General features: G+C 58.2%; 1 protein-coding gene across 3 annotated transcripts in view; it reads right to left on the bottom strand.

Moving 5' to 3' along the window:
* GNA12 (G protein subunit alpha 12) overlaps positions 8,363-18,807 on the bottom strand; it is a 73,386-nt gene continuing 62,941 nt past the window's right edge. For all 3 annotated transcript variants that reach the window (XM_018040570.1, XM_018040572.1, XM_018040571.1), the window contains 2 exons: positions 12,264-12,314; positions 8,363-11,260 (listed from right to left, as the gene is read on the bottom strand). In XM_018040570.1, coding sequence (XP_017896059.1) covers positions 10,691-11,260; positions 12,264-12,314 — 621 coding nt within the window. In that variant the 3' untranslated portion in view covers positions 8,363-10,690. The remainder of the gene's footprint in view (positions 11,261-12,263; positions 12,315-18,807) is intronic.

Here is an 18,807-nt window from a genome sequence, read left to right as displayed (position 1 = left end):
GACACACACACAGAACAGACACACAGCACACAGACACACACACAGACACACAGCACACAGACACACACACAGGCACCACACAGACACACACACACAGACACAGCACACGCACACACACAGACACACAGCACACAACAACACACAGACACACACACAGACACAAACAGACACAGACACACACACAGACACACACACAAGACACAGACACAAACACACAGACACACACACAGACACAAGCACACAGACACACAGACACACACAGGACACACACACAGACACACACACAGACACAACACAACACAGACACACACAGACACACACACACAGACACAGACACACACACACACAGACACACAGGCACACAGACACACAGGCACACACACAGACACACACACACAGACACACACACACAGACACAGGCACACACACAGACACACACACAGACACAGACACACAGACACGCACACAGACGCACACAGACACACGCACACACAGACACACGCACACACACACAAACAAGGACTGGAGAGACGGAAGAACACATGCGGGTAACAGAGAAGAGCCTGGCTCAGACTGGGGCCGGGGGCTCGGGGGGGTCAGTACCAAGTTCTCAGCACTGTCTACCTGCACCCGTGGCCTCTGGCTCCCAGCCATGCTGCGTGCCCCCAGAAAAGCATCCTGAAACGGGGACGGACAAGCCATTTCCTCCTCGGCCTGCACCAGCTGCAGACTATACTTTGAAGATAGCTGCTGGGAGGGACGTTTTGAAAATAAAAAACTTCTAGGAGCAGAGATTACAGCTTCCTCCCCCTGCTCCAGTATCAGCCCAGGTCCTGTCCTGCGGGGAGTGGGGAGCAGCTGGGGACGGCTCCCAGGGAGTGACTTTGGCGGGGGAGGGGTGTAACCAGCCCCATCTCTTGAATCAGAGTCTCGGATCACCAAGTCCAGGCTCGAGACACCGGACGGCTGGGCACCTTAATGGGCTGAGTTGAAACAGCTGCAGATAATGGTTTCCGAGAAACGAGGGCCCTGGCTTTTATTTCTGCTGATGCATGAAGTCAGTGTCATCTCCTTATCTGTCAAAGGCCCTGTGAGTCAGAGGAGAGGGTCTGAGCTTTCCCACGGACCCTCTCCGAGCCCACCTCTCTCTCACGGGCCTGGCTGGAGGGGCTCGATGGAGCTGAAGATACACTGGGGTCGTGACGTTATGTGCGTGTCACCGCTCCTGTGGGACACGGGGCTGGGATGTCCACACTTGCCTTCAGAGCGCAGGCACCCCGTGCTAGTGGAGGGGGACGAGAGGCGGCGTCCCGTCTAGGGGTGGCTGGCCCCTCGTCCTTTTGGAAGCTCGGGCTCGTCGTCAGGCGAGGGACCTGATGAGAGTCGTCCTGACCTCCCTCCTCCCCCATCCACGAGCCCCTCCTCGCCCCCGCGTTTCCAGAGCATGTTAATACCGTCCTGCGGAACGTCTGATTCAGACCTTTCTGGGAGGGAGGCAATCTCCGAAAGGGCTTAAGAAAATAAACACACAATAGCTTAGCCAGCAGCTAATATTAAAGCAAAGACTCCAAATTTAGATCCCACCAAGTTCAAAGGAGCGGCTGTAGCATTCCAGGGGTGTGCATACACACACACACACACACACACACACACTACTGGCGGGGCCACAAGGAGCTGATCTCTGACACACAGACACAGACACATACACCACAAGCGAGGCCACAAGGAGCTGCTCTGTGGACCTGCTGGGCAGGGCCGGGCAGACCCCCGTCCCTTTGGGGAAAGACAGGCAGCCTGTCCCTGCAGATAGCCCTCTTTGAGCTGGCCCTTGTGGGCACCAGGGGAGTCCTTCGTCCCTGTGAAGCAGATACTCTGATCGCATCTGAAGGTTTAGGGAGCGGAGAGGTGTGTGTGGTCACTGCCTGAGGCCTCAAAGCTGGGGCTGAAATCCTGACCAGGTCCGATCTGACCTGATCCTCCGTGTTCCGGGGCATTCTCAGGAGAGTCTGTGCAGGGGCGCTGTACCCGGACTCCTACCCACGCAGTGGCAGCCCTCGCCCTGCCGCCCGGGGTTCTAAGAAGACCGGGAGGCTGTCCGACAGCCACAGCCCTTTGGGGCGGGGAGTGGCCTGGGTGGGTGGCCGGCTCTCTTGGGTGAAGATGCCAACTTAAACAAAGCCCAGAGTCCCGGGGCCTCGCTGACTTGTTTGTACAGAGCGGGCGAGGCCCTGCAGGAGTATTTTTACCCTGGTGAAGGCCGGGAGGACCGGGGCTCCTCCTGGCAGCTCCTGATCTGAGCTGGAGCCCATGCCCCAGGGGGTGGACTGAGGCCTCGTCTGGCCGCCGTGGCCAGGGTGCAGAGGGCAGCAGGCACCGGGGACCCCTGCCCGCTCCCAGGGTCTCCAGCGAGGCCAGCCCCGTCCTGACGGCTGTGGGGTGACTGCACAGAGGACCCCGGGAACCCCAGGAAACAGTGAGTTGAGGGCCCCAGAGCAATAGGCTGTGAACACACGTGCTGCTGTGAGGAGGAGCCCCGGGGGGGAGCTCCCCCAGAACCTTGCCTTCTCCAGCACCTTCGTCGTCGGGGAGAACCCAGAATAACCAGATTTATTTTTGAACTCAGCTTCTTGGGTCAAGAGGCAAACGAAAACAAGCTTATGTCGGGGGTTTATTTTAAAAAGCAATTTCCAAGAAGTGTCCAGGGGCCATGGCGTATTCGGTCCAGGCCCCCCACCTCAGTGACGACCCAGGGCGACCGAGGACACGCTGGGCAAAGAGGCCAGGGGACGCAGCAGCACCCCCACCCTGGGCCACCGGAGAGGACCCTCAGGACCGGGCCCCCTTGCACGGCCTCCTGGACGACCCCAGCTCACAACAGATTGGCCAGAAACGAAGCCGGCTCCACGTGAGGCCTCTGCAGATGCCACGAGCCCGCACCTCCATCAAGGCTCTCTGGGTGCCCGGCCTGGGACGCCCAGGGCTGCCTGCCCCGCACAGCTGCCCGCCCCGCCCCCACCCCGCCCCGCCCCCACCCCCTCCCAGCCCCTCCCCCGCCCCTCCCCGCCCCCCTCCACCCCGCCCCGCACAGCTGCCCGCCCCGCCCCGCCCCGCACAGCTTGCGGCCCAGCACAGCTGGGAGGCCCCTCAGGCCCCGTGGCTTCCCCAGGGGCCCGGGATAGTCCAGAGACACGGTGCTGTTCTTTGTGGCTCTCTGCAGTCACCATGGGGACATGTGAGGGCCTCTCACTGGCCTGTGGTCCGTGGGGAACCAGTCAGGCCCGCACTCACCCGCAGCGTGGACGGGGCAGGGGCCTGCCGGGAGGCCCCCAGGGCGGCCGGAGCCCCATCTCTTTCCCTCCTGCAGCCTTTGAGCCACAAAAGGTTTCTTTACCCTGTGTCTCCCAACACCTGCCCACAGGAAGAATGGATTTCAAATGGGGGGCACGGACTGTCTACGCTGGATGGCCTTTCATCTCGAGCCGCACAGCTGAAGCCAGGGGTGGGGGGCGGGCAGGGAGCGCGGGGGCCGTGTCTGCCCCTGTCCTCCTGTCCGCCTCGGCGGTCAGCGGGGCTGCGGGTTCCCCTGGGGCAGGTCTGCTGCTATGACAGCCCTCCTGCCCTTGTGGTTAAAGGGGTGACGGAGCTGGTGGCAAAGGGGTTCCTTGAAGGCGAGGGGGAGCCCCACGGGGCTGCGGGTGCGGGAAGGAGCTCCTCCGAGGTTAGCACTCGAGACACAGGCAGGAAGCAGGGAGGCGCGTCCACCTGGGCCAGCAGCAACCCCGGCAGGGAGGGCCCCCGCCAGCCAGAAAAGGTACCGATCCATCGTCCTTCCCTGCCCCGTGGGAAGGACCAAGGACGTTCCCTTGAACATCCGTTTGGGGAGAGTCCCCTTCAGTGGACGGCGGGGACAGTACATCCCTGTGAGCTTCAGCCACACAACTCGATCGGCCCTGTCCTTACATATGGAAGTAGAGGCCAAGTGGAAACAGAGCTACACGGAGGCATCTGCACTGGGGCATCTGCACTGGGGCTTCCCGTGTGGCTCAGCGGGTAAAGAGCCTGTCTACAATGCAGGAGACCTGGGTTCCATCCTTGGGTTGGGAAGATCCCCTGGAGAAGGGAATGGCTACCCGCTCCAGTGTTCTGGCCTGGAGAATCCCATGGACTCTACAGAGATTGGGACACGACTGAGCCACTCTCACTTTTTTTCAGGCATCTCCACACGGGGATTACAGACGGCTTTGAAGTGCAGAGTAAGCTCTGTGTCATTCCTGTTTTAAATGCTTACACATCACATTTTCGTTCTCCAAATTAACACTATACAATCTGAATCTCCGGGGGCGGGGGGGGGGGTGGTGGTGGATGCAATTCCAGAAGTCTAACTGAAAAGCATCTGTCACTTGAGTGTGATGAGTTCCTTCCCACTGGGAATGATGCTCAGTGCCCATGGGGATCTACTTGTGGGGTTGCCAGTGCTTTCTAGAAACGGGACATCCGCCTCTCCTCGGAAGGGCTTCCTCTCGGAGACCTGGACGGTCGTTGATGGGAACAGACCGTAAGAGTCTTTATTTATTTACCCACGACTCGTCCACCCAACACACATCCGCTAGATACCTCCTGTTCTGTCCCTCTGCCCAAAGTTAAAAGAAACCTTATCCCCGACCTGGGTCACCTCACAGATGCTTGTTCCCCGTGTCCATGCTTCCCAGGATCAAGCTTCATGCTTCTGATGTGATATAATGAAAGGTGCTTTTTTTTTTTTTTTTTGCGGGGGGTCATTATTTCTGTTTGTACTAACATCACCTAGATGTTCTCTCTGCCGTGACTGTAGTTCCGACACGGCTGCGTCCACACTGCACGGTGTGTGGGTCCCCGCCTGGGACGGGCATCGAGTCGGTGGAGGGCACACTGGGGATGGGCAGAGCCTGAGGCCCAGACCCCGCACCTCTCCCGCCTGGTACCCTGCACACGGTGCCCACCGGGGCCCCCGCTGAGCCGGAGCAGGGCTGCTCCCAGGAGGCCTGCAGGCGACTCTGTACTCGGGGACCAAGGACCCGGGGCCTCGCTAACCACGGCAGAGACTCGACACACCAGAAGGTCGTTTAAGGCGAATTTTAATTGTTTTATAAAAGTCATATATACAAAACACGTTCAACTAACCACCGTGGCTGTACAGTACACTTTTTACACTGGTCACGCGTCTCTCAAGCTGGGACACAGGTTGAGCACAGAGGCCTGTTCCACCGCTGGTGCTGGGGGTGAAGGCGGGGGTGGCGTGAGCTGCAGCGACAGCCCGGGGAGTTTCCTTTCTGAGTGTAAAGACCCTGGATGAGCTCGGGGCTCCGTCCCCAGGGAACACCAAGCTGGGCGCTGTCCTGGCCCAGGCCCCTGTGGGGTCCACCACGGAGGCTGAGCCGAGGGCGGGGCGGGGGCAGGCGCGCAACAGGAACTCCCTGGCTGCTCTCCTGTCAACAGAGACCACCACACCGGCCCGTTTTCAGCTGGTTCGAATGGACCGAAAGAAAAGAAAGACATTTGGAATGTTTTGTGATTTGCGTTAACAGGTTGAAAGGTAATGCTGTAAGATTTCAGAGGTGACAGACTCAACAGAGATCTATTTCAAATTTCTCAATACCAAGGCCGGCTGAAGAGTCTGACAGTTGAGGAGATGGGGAGCGTGGCCCGGTGTCACAGCCTGCCCGCACACCCTCTCCCCCGGCTTCCAGACCCTCCACAGGCTCCAGCTACCTGCTGCAGCTAACCTGGAAAAGGCACCCAGGCTCCGCAGGTGGCTGGGGCGGGCGGGGAAGCTGTGGAGGATGGGCTTGGTCAGCCTGGCTGTCGGGTCAAGCCTGTGATCTGAATTCTCTCCACCTGGGTGACAGCCCTCTGCCTACTGCGGGTGCCAACCTCTTCCAGGGCATCTTGACAGCCGGTGGTGGGAGAACTCCTGGATCACCCCAAGGCTGCAGGAGGCTCCCCCCGGGGCCAGGCCCCGCATGGAGGGGGTGGGGCCCCCCGGCCAGAGGGTTCACCTGCGTGGTTCACCCCTGAAGCCACCTCAAAGCGCTCAGGCTGCCGTGGGTCCCCACTGGCCTGTCCCTCGCCTGTCACCAATCAGGGCTGAGGCTGCACACCACGGAATGGGCACCGCGCTCCCAGTCTCTGCCTGAGCAGAGGGATTCTGGAACCAGCTGGAGGGATGAGCCGCTGAACGGGCCCCAGGGGCACCAGGGCAGGGAGGCGAGGGCCTGTTTACCCCCACCCAGCGTCGCGCTCTCAGCTGCCCCAACGTGGACTCCTGTCGGCTCCCGGGGGCATACGCAGCCCACAGCCCCGTGGTCCTGAAGGTCGCCTCCCAGACTTGAAGAGCTGGGCCGTGCTCACTGCAGGGATCAGCTTTTGAAAGCACAAGAGAAAGGGCATCCACTGCTGATTAAAAGGCGCCTGAGTGACAAGCCTGGAACCGATGGACAGACCGGGTCGATGGGGACCTCGCGCGGCTCAGCCCAGCCGCTTGCTGCCGGCCCAGAAGCCCGGAAGCTGCCCCAGCGTTTCACTCGGGTTTGTGTTACCCTCCCCAGCCCCCCACACAAGAAAACCCCCACCTTCCTAACCAGTTCAGAAGTGGGGACCCCAGTTCCCAGTGGAGCCAGGCGTGTGCTTCTGTGAGGCGAGCCATGAGCCGTGTTCACGGTCCCACAACTTTGGGTCCCTGTAGGAAGAGCCCCACACCCCAGTCAGCTGGGGAGGGCCCTGCCGCCCTGCGGGGGCTGTTCCAAGGCAGGAATCTTGTGGTCAGAGTCACCCCACTTCCCGCCCCTGCTACACTCAGGCACGGATTCCTCGGAGGGGCCCTCCTGTCGGGACACCCGAGGACTCCTGGCTTCTGGTGACACGTGCTGCTCCTGCTGTCTCTCGAAGCAGGTTTGCACCAGGGAGACACCAGCACAGCGGGGACACCTGGGCCACGTGGAGCCTCAGCAAGCACCCAGCCCCCGGCAGGCCCGGCACCAACCTCGCAGCAGGCCCTGTCTTTTCCTTCACACGGAGCTCCCCGAGCTTCCAGGTGTCACTCAAGAGCGAGACTGCGGGGCACACCTGACGGACCTTAGGGAGAAGCTGGCGCCAAAGAGATGGGGTGAGCTGTCCGAGGCCAGCGGGAAGCCCGCCCCTGCCTCCCTGAACCACACGGAACGCCCGCGGCGCCCTCCTCCCGAGGCGGCCTGATGGGCAGTGAGGCAGGGACTCGGGCCACGGCCTTGGGCCTGGGGGGGCCTCCACGGCTCTGCTCCATGGCTCGCGACCCCAGGTGCAGAGAAACCACCCAGGAATCCCGGAATGTGGACCCAGGGTGCCCTGTGGTCCAACCTCTACACAAGGAAACCGGAACCCAAAAAGCCAGGCCCCCAGGCACGTGGGTGAGGAACACACGCTTCTCTGCAGGGGCAGGCAGCATCTCTGCTCTGCTCTGGGGCGGGCAGCGTCTCTGCTCTGCTCTGCCCTGGGGTGGGCAGGGGGCTGCCTTGCCTACCTCGGGCCGCTGAGGCCCCGCACACGGATGTACACAGCGCCTTGCCAGGCGACGGCCGTGGACACTGTGCACGTTGCTTTGGAAAAGAATCGGGTGCCACGAGCTCCGGTGACTGGGAGCCGCTCTTGCCCTGCGGCGCTGGGTTCCCGTTTTCTGGGCACGCTGGCCCGCCTCCCCTGGGCTCCCCCGCCTCCCGTCTCTGGACACGCCCACGTCTGTCCCAGGTCTCCCCCAGCAGGTGGGCTCAGGGCCTCCCTCTCGCACATGCGTGTCTGTGCTCCTGCCGCCCCTCCCGGTCCTGAAGCCGTGCTCCAGAGGTGTCCACACAGAACCGTGTTGGTGGCAGCTCTCCTGGTCGCCTTGTGTCCCAAGTGTGGAAAGAAGAGCTGTGATCGACAAGTGACAACCTTCACGGACCATCAGGGCTTGAGTTCTCCAAGGGCTCTGAACTTGGGGACTGAAAAGTTGCATGTTGGCTTTGAATGCTGAGTGATATTTTTCATTAAGAAAAACTAAGGATTTATTTTAATAAATATCCAGAGATCGAAGGCGGTCAGATCGTCAAGCCAGCCCCTCCTGCTGAGGCAGAGACGCCGCGCACGGAGCGCAAGCCGAGAGCAACTCGCTCTGACGACTCTTGCCCCGACGCTGCCTTTGCTCAGGGCGTCGAGGCAGCGAGTGTCTGTTCCCAGGATGCCTGAGTTAGTCGGTCAGAACTAAGGATCTTGTTTCAAGATGATTTCCTGATCTTAAGAGTTGAAATAACCTGACTCATTTTTATCAAAGAAGTAAAAAAAATTACAAGAATAAGGAGTCTAGAGATCTCTATAAATTACAAAGCTATAATGCAATATCTCTGAGACAATTTCTCTACAAACTGAAGTTAAAAAAACATAGTAAAAAAATGCACGTGTCCTTAGGTGTGAACAGTGTGACTACGAGGAGGAGGAGGAAGTCTTAGTTCGAGGAAGTTTATTGTTACATTTTTGCAATGATAGATGAGGCAGACCATCTCCTGCTCCAACATCTCAATATAAAAGACAGCAAATCGCGGGTAACGGTGAGATTAAAACAATACAAAGGCCTAAGGCTGGGAGAGAAGTGACTATAACTATGTGTGGAAAGGCTGCGGATGGTTTCAGTGGTGCCTGCGGAGCCGTCCCTGTTTCTGATGAGCACAGATCCCGGAACGGAGGGCTGAGTGCTCTCACGCCCGCTCAGCTCAGCACGAGGACAGCTCCTGGCCGAAGGGAAGGAAGTGGGTCAGGTCTGGGCCAGGCCGTGCCCTGCCTCCCAGGATACATCAGCACAGTCACGGCCACTCAATGTGAGCTCGCTCCCGGGTCTGAGGGTGAGCCGGCAGCCACGACTCACCGTCTGAAGGACAAACCGCGCTCTCTGACCAGGTGGGCGCCAACTCGCCAGCAAGCCGTTCACAAGCTGGCCACACCCACCTCGGGGCCGCCGCCTCTGCCAGCTCGAGGGGTGGTTTCCAGGTTGGCAGAAGAGGATCTGCACACACATGTGCGATGGGAACCTGTGGGCGAGGGGCGCTTGAGCCCCGAGGACGGTGGGGTCTCAGGATGCCCGGACACAGTCTATCCAGAGGGTTCTTTCTCCTTTAAACCTGGTCACTGGCCCTGATCCCGGGCACGTCCTTTCGGTTTACAAAGAGCCACAGGAAGCAGTACAAAAACAGCAACTTTTCTCCAGCCAAAAAGAGCCCAAACCCCGGCAAACATGGACAGGAAATCTTGAGGGCCCAGAGAGAAACAGGATTTCACGCGGTCTCCTCATTAAATGCTGGATAACAAGGATGACTCAGAAGCACGTCTGCCCCTCCCTTTCCTCCTGGGCGAGCATCTGCCATGAGCTGGATCAGTTTATCTGCTGGTGAAGGGGAGCAGGACCCCCGCTGGGACGCAGGCCGGGAGCAGCGCGGCCCTCAGCCACAGGCACAGGCTGGGCCGCTGGTGGAGGAAGCCTTTTCCTTGTTTAAATGCTGGACAAGGCCTCAGCACACCGGACACTGTTGAGCAGAGTCATATGTGGCGGGGACTGGTTTGGGATGCAATGTATTTTTAAACACAGTGAGAGACACCTGGGCAGGGCAGCCAGACACGTTCCCCGAGGGTCAGGCTCACGGCACACGGCGCCACTTCAGCCTCCGCAGCGGCCCCCAGAGGCGGCCGCCGCCAACAGTGCTTCCGATGAGTGTGTGGGTGTTAGTGGAAGCGAGGGACGGTGATGAGAACCTGCCGTCTAGGGAGGCAGTGGAGCCTGGGGTGTTAAGGGAGGCGCTGCGGGCCCCGCCGCCAGCTCTCAGGGGGCCCCGAGAGGAGGGGGCACGCGGCTTCCCCCAGAGACGGCGGGCTCCCCGAGCCGACCACATGTGTGAGACGACTGGGAGATGGAGGGCAGTCCGCAAGGCCAGCTGGTGTGAGGGCTCCGTGGAGGGGCAGGGGTGGGCACAGGGCAAGCAGGCACCACCCCCCACCCCGGGCAAAGAGGAGGGGGGATTCAAGGCAGCGCCCGGCCCACACCTCCCCTGCGGGCCGTGGCTGATAGGACAGGCGGGAGGAAGGCACAGGTGTGGGGGCGTTAAGGCAAGTCCCCTGCGGGCTCTCACTCCCCACCTCTAACCTAACGGCCGGGGCTGGGGCCTCTCGGAAAATTGGCACCAGAGACTGAAAAGGCAACTCGCCCCCTCAGGGAGGTGGTGGTGGGCCCCCCGGAGCTCAGCCCGCACTTCCCCTCCTCCAAACCCCTAGGACCCCGCCAGGCAATGCCCCACCAAGCACTCACTAGTTGGAGAGAAGAGACGCCAGTGTTTGCGTCTCGGTCACTAAAACAGAGCGTGCGTGCAGACACGCAGTCCCCGATTAAACTGTGTCAGAAAAGGAGCGGCTTCTGTAAGAAGAGAAGGCTGTGGTTCAGGCGTCACACGGCAACATCACAGTGACCGCTGGACTTTCAGTAGTTTCACGAGTCCCCAGGGTTCAGTAGCTGCGTCCATGCGCCCCCTCCTGCGGGCGAGCGTGGGCCTTGCACCCCGAGCCCGGTGTCCAGGGCTCGGGGTCGGGACCTCGCGCAGGCGGGCAGGCCCGGCCCGCGGCCGGCGGGGCGAGGGCGGGCCGGCGGGGCCAGGGCGGGCCGTCACTGCAGCATGATGTCCTTCAGGTTCTCCTGCAGGATGGTGTCCTTCACGGCGTGGAACACGAAGCGGATGTTCTCGGTGTCGATGGCGGTAGTGAAGTGGTGGAACAGGGGCTTGCTGCGGTTCCGCCTCTTCCGGTCGAAACACTGGACCAGGAAGCGTTGCACGTCCTCCAGCCTGTGCGGGTCGCCCCGGAAGTCCGGGAAGTGCTTCTTGATGCTGACCGTCTTCACCTTCTCCACCAGCAGGTCCGTCTTGTTGAGGAACAGGATGATGGAGACGTTGAAGAAGAGCTTGTTGTTGACAATGGTCTCGAAGATGTTCATGGACTCCACCAGGCGGTTGGTGCGCCTGTCCTCCATGAGCACCTGGTCATACTCGCTGGACGAGACCATGAACAGGATGGACGTGATCCCGTCGAAGCACTGGAACCACTTCTGGCGCTGGGACCGCTGGCCGCCCACGTCCACCATCTTGAAGGGGATCTTCTTGATGACAAAGTCGTGTTCCACAATGCCCTTGGTGGCCTTCCTTGCCAGCAGGATGTCCTGCTTGCTCGGGAAGTAGTTCTGTGAAAGCAGGTAAGGAGGCGGTGGGGAGGAGGGCGTGAGAGGATAGGGACGAACAGATGCGGCGGGGGGAAGCTACAGGGACTTCTGCGAGAAGCTGAACCAGATACCAGACGCGACTTTCATGTACAGGAATATAAATTCACCATGAAACAGAGAGTGAAGGAACTAGGTGGCTCGCTTCAGAATGAAGGAGGGGCTCACCAGCCTTAGGAAGGACGAGCAGGACCCTCAGGCCAGGCCCAGCCTGGGGCCTCGTCTCCTCTCCTCTCCATGGGAACCGCCCCCCACTCTCCCCCTGCATCTTGGCTGCCTTTCTATTTCTCTAACTTCCAGGGCACATGTGTTCCAAACCCTGACTTTGAACTGACTTAGCTTAGGTTTTGCAATGCTGCTTAAATTTAGCCTGCAATATATTTAGTATGTTATTCTTGGAGAAATCTTTAAAGTCTTCAGCAGCACACAGCAACTGTGGTCACTTGAAGCCCTTTGATCCTGCCCTGTTACAATCCTCCAGTGACTCCTGCTAACCAGCTCTCTGGTAGCACCTTTGCCAGAAACCCCAGCAGGGAGGAAGCCTCTCGGCCCAACGACCCATCCACGAGGTGAACGGGGGAGAGGGGAACGTCTCCAACAGCGCTGGAGATGGTAGAAGACCCGCAGGGAAGATGCTCCAACCACCCCAACAGACAGACTGAAAGAACAAACAGACGGAAGGAGAAAGCTCTGGGCTGAATGAAGGCCAAGTGCCGTGGACTGACTTTGCGGGGTGGACTCGAGACTGCTGAAGGACAGCGGCACCCGCGAGAGAACCTTAGTGGGACGACAGGGAAGGTCTTGAAACCGACTGGACACTGGCTGATGTTAAGGGATGAGTGTGGCAATGGTGCTGGTCTTTGGACATGAGGCAAGGCTTGGGAGGGCAGCGGGGGTCCCTGCCCCGGGGGCTGCTCTGGGCCGCATGCACGTGTCACAGGCTCTGGGCGTGGGGGGCCTCACTCACCAGCTGGCCAATCCGGTCCAAGTTATCCAGGAAGTACTTCACCGATTCACCCTGTCGTGGAGGAAAGAAAAGTCAAGACTCAGTCTGGACTGAGGACCCTGAGGTGGTAAACGGGAGAACTCAACCGGGTGGCGTGAGGGCTGTCCTGCCTGCATGTGAACAGGAAGGCCACGTGAAAAGGCTAACAGGGGGTGTGTGTTTTTCAAAATAAAAGAAAAAGCTTTTAAAAAATGCAGTTTCTCTAGCTCTGATGCCCAAGTTCAAATTCAGACTGTGTTTTTCAAAGCAACGGCGGGAATGCGGACTCTTTGACCAGGTGGGTCCCTGCCTTTGCAGCCGGGGAGCCGGCCGTGAGACGTGGCTCCTGCGGGCGGCTTCGCTCCCGGCAGGGCCGGCCGGTGTGCTCCAGGCTCATCTGCTGTTTGAGAAGCAGCACACGACAGAACAAGCTCCAGCTTCTGGAAACAAGCTGAGGCTCTGTCACGACGCCACACTAGCATGACCTGACTCACCGTGCAGGACCAGGAGACTCTGGTCTGGATTTCCGTGAACGGATGGTCAGTCTTTCTCCAGCCCCTGGACGTTCTCTGGACTGCATGTCGACACAAACTGACTGATCGCTAGCTAGAAGTGACCGTTCGAATCGGTCACTGTCCTGTTCTCAGAGGAGTGAGTCAGCTGACACCGCGGCTCTCATGGAGCGAAAGGAAGGTCTAGAGGATCTTCAGTGTCGGTTAAACGAAGCAGAGGAAGTGGTGAGTAAATGGGCAAAAACTCCCCTTAAAAAGTGGGACGTTGACTCTTAATTACACCCCGTGTGCCCATCGGACTCCACTTCCTGCAGGATTCACGCTGAGCCCCACGGTGCAGACAGGGCCCAGCGACGATGGCGGCGGGGGGGGGGGGGGGTTGCCCTCCTGGGGAAGCCACGCCAGCCGCACACTCACACACACGTGCACAGCAGGGGACGTCCTGGACTCGGAAGCAGGAAGCTCATCGGAAAGGTTCCGGACGAGAGCGTGGGCTCGTATGACGTCATGCGGAAGCCCCGGGGCCCTCCCCGCCACGGGTCTCCGACGTGAAAGGAAGGAGCGGGGGTGGCTTCCTCTAGTGAAGAACCCACCTCTGGTTTCGAGGAGGCCCGTGGCCGCCGCGGAGGAGAGCACGTGTTTAAGGGACGGACGCTCCTCCCGGGACAGCACAGACCGGGGATCGAGGCACGCTCCGCCCCTGGCATCACAGCTGCCGGGGCACAGGCGGGCTCTGCCCGGGAGCCAGGGTGGGCACCCATGCACCAGCCCCGCCCCGCCTCCCCCCGCACGCGGCTCCTCCTCGAGGCGCAGGCCCAGCAGCCGGCATCCCTTCTGCCAAGAGAGCTCCTGCTCCGTCTGCACTTCCCGCCTGCTCCCGCGCCGACAGGAAACAGCCCGGGGAGCGAGAGCGGCCGGCCAGCGCACCTGGTCCAGGGCTCCTTCCTCCCCGAAACCCCCGTCTCTCTCCTCCCGCCACTCCTCACTCGGGGCCTTCGGGGCGCGACGAGAGCTCCCCGACCTGACCCGCATCCATCCGGGAGGCAGGCGGGGCGGCTCGTGGTGCAGCCGCTCCTGCCCGAGTCAGGCCGGGGTGGCGGTGTCTCGGCCTGCCTGGCCACGAAGCGTCCTGGCAACAGGGATGCCCCGGGGACGCTGTGATGTGGGTGCAAGGGCGGAACCCCAACACAGGGGTGCGATGTGGAAACACCCCGCGCTCATGAGTAAGCATGTACTAAGGAAGGAAGGGAATCACTGCCCTAGTCTGCCTTTGAACATTTCCAGCTACTGAGCTTGAAATCAGGGTTATCTCAGCGGACGTTCCGACACAACGAGCGCTAATATAAAAGGACCTTCATGGCTTCCTTCTCCACCAGGATGGTCGGCTCGATCGTCTTGGCAGCTTGTCTCACTGCCTCAAAGGGGGGGCCTGTTCACACCTGTGGTATCTTTATTACCGCAGCCAGAATGGCCTAGGATGAGCACCTTTATGGGAACACGGTGTCACGTGAGGCAGGAAGACGTCACGTGAGGCGGGAAGACGCCAGGTCTCTGGATGGCTACTGGAGCGATGTGAGCTAACCAAAAGGACTACATGAAAACGGGCTCTTCACAACCCCTCTGTCTGCCGTGATCTGACCCAGTCTCCCACGCTTGGCTGAATTCTGGTCTCTCCCGTCAGTATCACGGGAGGTGTGTGCATGGAAGAGGGCCCGCTGGGGTCAAGACCCGCTGGCAGAGGCTGTGCAGGGCACAGGGCGAGGCTGGGCGGGGTGGGTTAGGCGGGGCACAAGCGTGAAGGCGGAGGCGGTGGGAAGCAAGGCCACCAGTGGTTACCAAGGAAACAGCCTCTAACGTCCACTTTGGGCCAGGCGGCTCTCAGTTCCCAGTCCTCTGTCCACACACAAGTCTTTCCTATGTTCCTGTACTCAGCAGAATTAATTCTTAAATTCTTAACACAGGGCTTGTCTATGGTGAGTGAGAGGACTCGGAAGTCTAGCTCATTCATTTAGACACAGATTGGAAAGACAAAATTTTAAAACAGCTGAATATTAAAAACAACCCCATGTGACCGCAGCCTGCCAGGCTCCCCTGTCCATGGGACTCTCCAGGCCAGAATACTGGGTGGGTGGCCATGCCCTCCCCCAGGGGATCTTCCCAACCCAGGGATGGAACCTGCGTCTCTTATGCCTCCTGCATTGGCAGGCAGGCTCTCTACCACTGACCACCTGGGAACGACCCATAAAAACAACTGTTCTTGAGGTCAGATTTTCATTCCTGTTACTTAACAGACACTCAGTTTAAGACTTAACTTCCGTTTAATGGAACAAGGCTGGCCTATTGCCTTTCTACATTTTGGGGAGTTCACATCAGGATCATAGCCTCTGCAACGCAGCAGCAGAACCCAAATCCAAAGTCTCACTGGGGCCACGAGACACGCGCGTGAAGACGATGCAAGAAGCGTAGGAAGAGCACCCAGACGCCCGTCACCTGCCTGCTGTCAGCCTGCTAAGCGCTTTGCTCTCTTCCTTCCAGTTCAGGGCTGAACCTTGAACAATGTGGGTTTGAACAGCACAGGTCCACCGACACGCACTTTAAAACACACACACACACACACACCACACACCACACCCCCCCCCCCCCCCCCCCCCCCCCCCACACACACCACCACACACACCACCCCCCCCACACCACCACCCACCCCCCCACCACACCACACCACACCACTGCATGCTCCAAGGTCGGTCGACTGTAAAGTTATGCTTGGATCTTTGACTGTGTGGAGTCAGCGCCCCAACCCGCAAGCTGTTCAAGGGTTAACTGCGTTATCAGTTCAGTCGCTCAGTCGTGTCCGACTCTTTGCGACCCCATGAATTGCAGCACGCCAGGCCTCCCTGTCCATCACCAACTCCCGGAGTTCACTCAAACTCATGTCCATCAAGTCGGTGATGCCGTCCAGCCATCTCATCCTCTGTCGTCCCCTTCTCCTCCTGCCCCCAATCCCCCCCACCATCAGGGTCTTTTCCAATGAGTCAACTCTTCGCATGAGGTGGCCAGAGTACTGGAGTTTCAGCTTCAACATCACTCCTTCAAATGAACACCCAGGGCTAATCTCCTTTAGGATGGACTGGTTGGATCTCCTTGCAGTCCAAGGGACTCTCAAGAGTCTTCTCCAACACCACAGTTCAAAAGCATCAATTCTTCAGCGCTCAGCTTTCTTCACAGTCCAACTCTCACATCCATACATGACCACTGGAAAAACCATAGCCTTGACTAGACGGATCTTTGTTGGCCAAGTAATATCTCTGCTTTTCAATATACTATCTAGGTTGGTCATAACTTTTCTTCCAAGGAGTAAGCGTCTTTTAATTTCATGGCTGCAATCACCACCTGCAGTGATTTTGGAGCCCCCCAAAATAAAGTCTGACACTGTTTCCACTGTTTCTCCATCTATTTCCCATATACTTCTTTTTAAAAACCACTTGAGAGGAAGTTGTCCATTTACCCCTGAAAGCTTCAGCGGACACGCCCCAGACTCCAGGATACCTGCGTCCATGCCCACAGCAACCCTGGGAGAGGTGATGTGAGCGTGGTGGGGCAGCATGGCTTCCTCCAGCACCGGCTTCAGCCTGGAATCGAGGGCAGCATGTAGCTGTCTGCTCTCTCCCACCTCCTTTAATTTGAAACTCTGATCTTTCTGAAGAACGCAGCGACCCCCCCCCCGAGGTGGCAGCTTTTGTGACGTCTCCAATCTTTACCAGAATGGGTTTCCAATCAGTGCAGCAGCCACTGGTCTGCGATGGACCTTCTCTACTGTAAACGAGAGCCCTCCCCTCTCCCCTGTTTACCTGTTACCCACATGGACTCACAGATGCTCATATTTCTCAAGGTTTGCAATCTGCAAAGTCATAGGACTGTTTGAATTTGCAGATCACAGAACTGCATACAGAATCCTCAAGAATCTATAATAAAAGCTAACAATTGAGTCAAGAAGTGAGTTCAGAAAATTCATAAGATACAAGGTCAATATACAAAACCAAGTGTATTTTATATGTGAGCCTTAAATAAGTGGAATTTAAAATTTGAAAGAAATTTCATTTGGCACTAACATAAAACACTCAGGGAAAATTTTCCGTGCTGTTTTGCAGGGTATGTTTTGTATTTTGAAATAACCACAGGTGCACAGAAAGTTGCAAAGAGGGCAGACAGCCTAGTGCCCGCGTCATCTCATTTCCCAACGGCTCCAGCTTATGTGATTACAATGCAGCAGTCAGGGCACCGACGCTCTGTGCACATCTGTGGATGCTTGCGATGCCCCAGCCACCTCGCCCTGCTCCCACAATCCACACAGAGATCTGATCCGTCAACACAGAGGTGACCCTCCCTGCCTCTGCCAGCCCTCGTCTCTGGCAGACACTCGTGTGAGCTCATCTCCACAGTTCACAGTCACTGGCTTGTTCTCTGTATAGTTTTGCCTTTTCTAGAATGTACTTTAAGTGGAATCAGGCAGCAAATAACCTCTTGAAAATTTTTTCTTTTTTTTTAAACTCGGCAAAACGCCTGGAGATCCAACCAGCTGCTGTGTATATCGAGTCTGTCTCGTTACTCCTGAGCAGTGACGTCTGGTACGGATGAGCCATGGCTTATTTACACTCACTGATCTGGAGACATTTCGGTGGTTTCCACAGTTTAGGAATTACAAATGAAGATGCTATGGACATTCACGCGCAGATGTGTGGACACAGTTCTCATCTCTCTGGGATGAATGCCCAGGATCGGGATCTCTGGGTTTTATGGTAAGTGTATGTTCAGTAAGTATAGTTTTGTCTTTTTTAAAGAAACTCTCAAACGCTTTCCTAGCATGGCTGTGTTGATGTACATTCCCTCCAGTGATGTGCAGGCATCTGGCTTCTCCACGCCCTCGCCAGCCTTCGGTATAGACGCTAGTGTTCCTCTTCTAAGAACTACTTAAGTTTTCGTCACTAGCTTGCACGTCCCTTGCTCTGCTGTGACCCCGTGGGTCTCTTCTGTGCTTGTCTGCCATCTGTGTCCCCTTAGGTGAAATCTCTTTGTATCTTTTGTCCATTTCCTACTTGGACTGTTTTGTTACTATTAATTGTAAGCGTTCCTTAGACACTCCAGATACAAGCCCTGTGTTAGAAATGTGGTTGGTGAGGACCTTCTCTCATCTGTAGCTTGTCTTTCCATCCTCGTAAGAGGGCCTTTTGCAGAGCAAAAGTTTTGGATTTTGATAAAACCAAAGTTGACTGTGGTGTCACATCTATGAATGCTTCAACCAACAGGATCTGTCTAAGGGGACACACAGATGGCAGGCAAACACGCGAAGAGACAGTCTGCATTCGGCCACTCAGCCGGGGCAGCACGCGGCCATGCTGTGAGAGGAGGGCTCTGCGGAGGGGAGCTGAGGGCAGTCCTGGGAGCCGGGCGCGGTCTCTGGCCACCAACAACTAGCAAGAAAAAGATCAGTCCAGCGGCTGTGAGGAGACGCATCCTGCCAGAGACGGGGGTGGGGGTGGGGGTGGGGGTGGGAGATGGCAGTGGCACCCACTCCAGTCCTCTCGCCTGGAAAATCCCCTGGACGGAGGAGCCTGGTGGGCCGCAGTCCATGGGGTCGCACAGAGTCGGACACGACTGAGTGACTTCACTTTCACTTTTCACTTTCGTGCATTGGAGAAGGAAATGGCAACCCACTCCAGTCCTCTCACCTGGAAAATCCCAGGCACGGAGGAGCCTGGTGGGCCGCAGTCCATGGGGTCGCACAGAGTCGGACACGACTGAGTGACTTCACTTTTCACGCACTGGAGAAGGACATGGCAACCCCCTCCAGTGTTCCTGCCTGGAGAATCTCAGGGACCGGGGAGCCCGGTGGGCTGCCGTCTATGGGGTCGCACAGAGTCGGACACGACTGAAGCGACTTAGCAGCAGCAGCAGCAGCAGAGATGGGCGAGCTGGGAACAGCTGAGGAGCTCAGAGGAGGCTGCGGCCCCACCGAC

The sequence above is a fragment of the Capra hircus genome, chromosome 25 (genome assembly GCF_001704415.2).
Source record: "Capra hircus breed San Clemente chromosome 25, ASM170441v1, whole genome shotgun sequence".
Classification (NCBI taxonomy): Eukaryota; Metazoa; Chordata; class Mammalia; order Artiodactyla; family Bovidae; genus Capra; species Capra hircus.
Note: the sequence above shows the minus strand (reverse complement) of the source record. Positions and strands in the feature narration are given on the sequence as shown.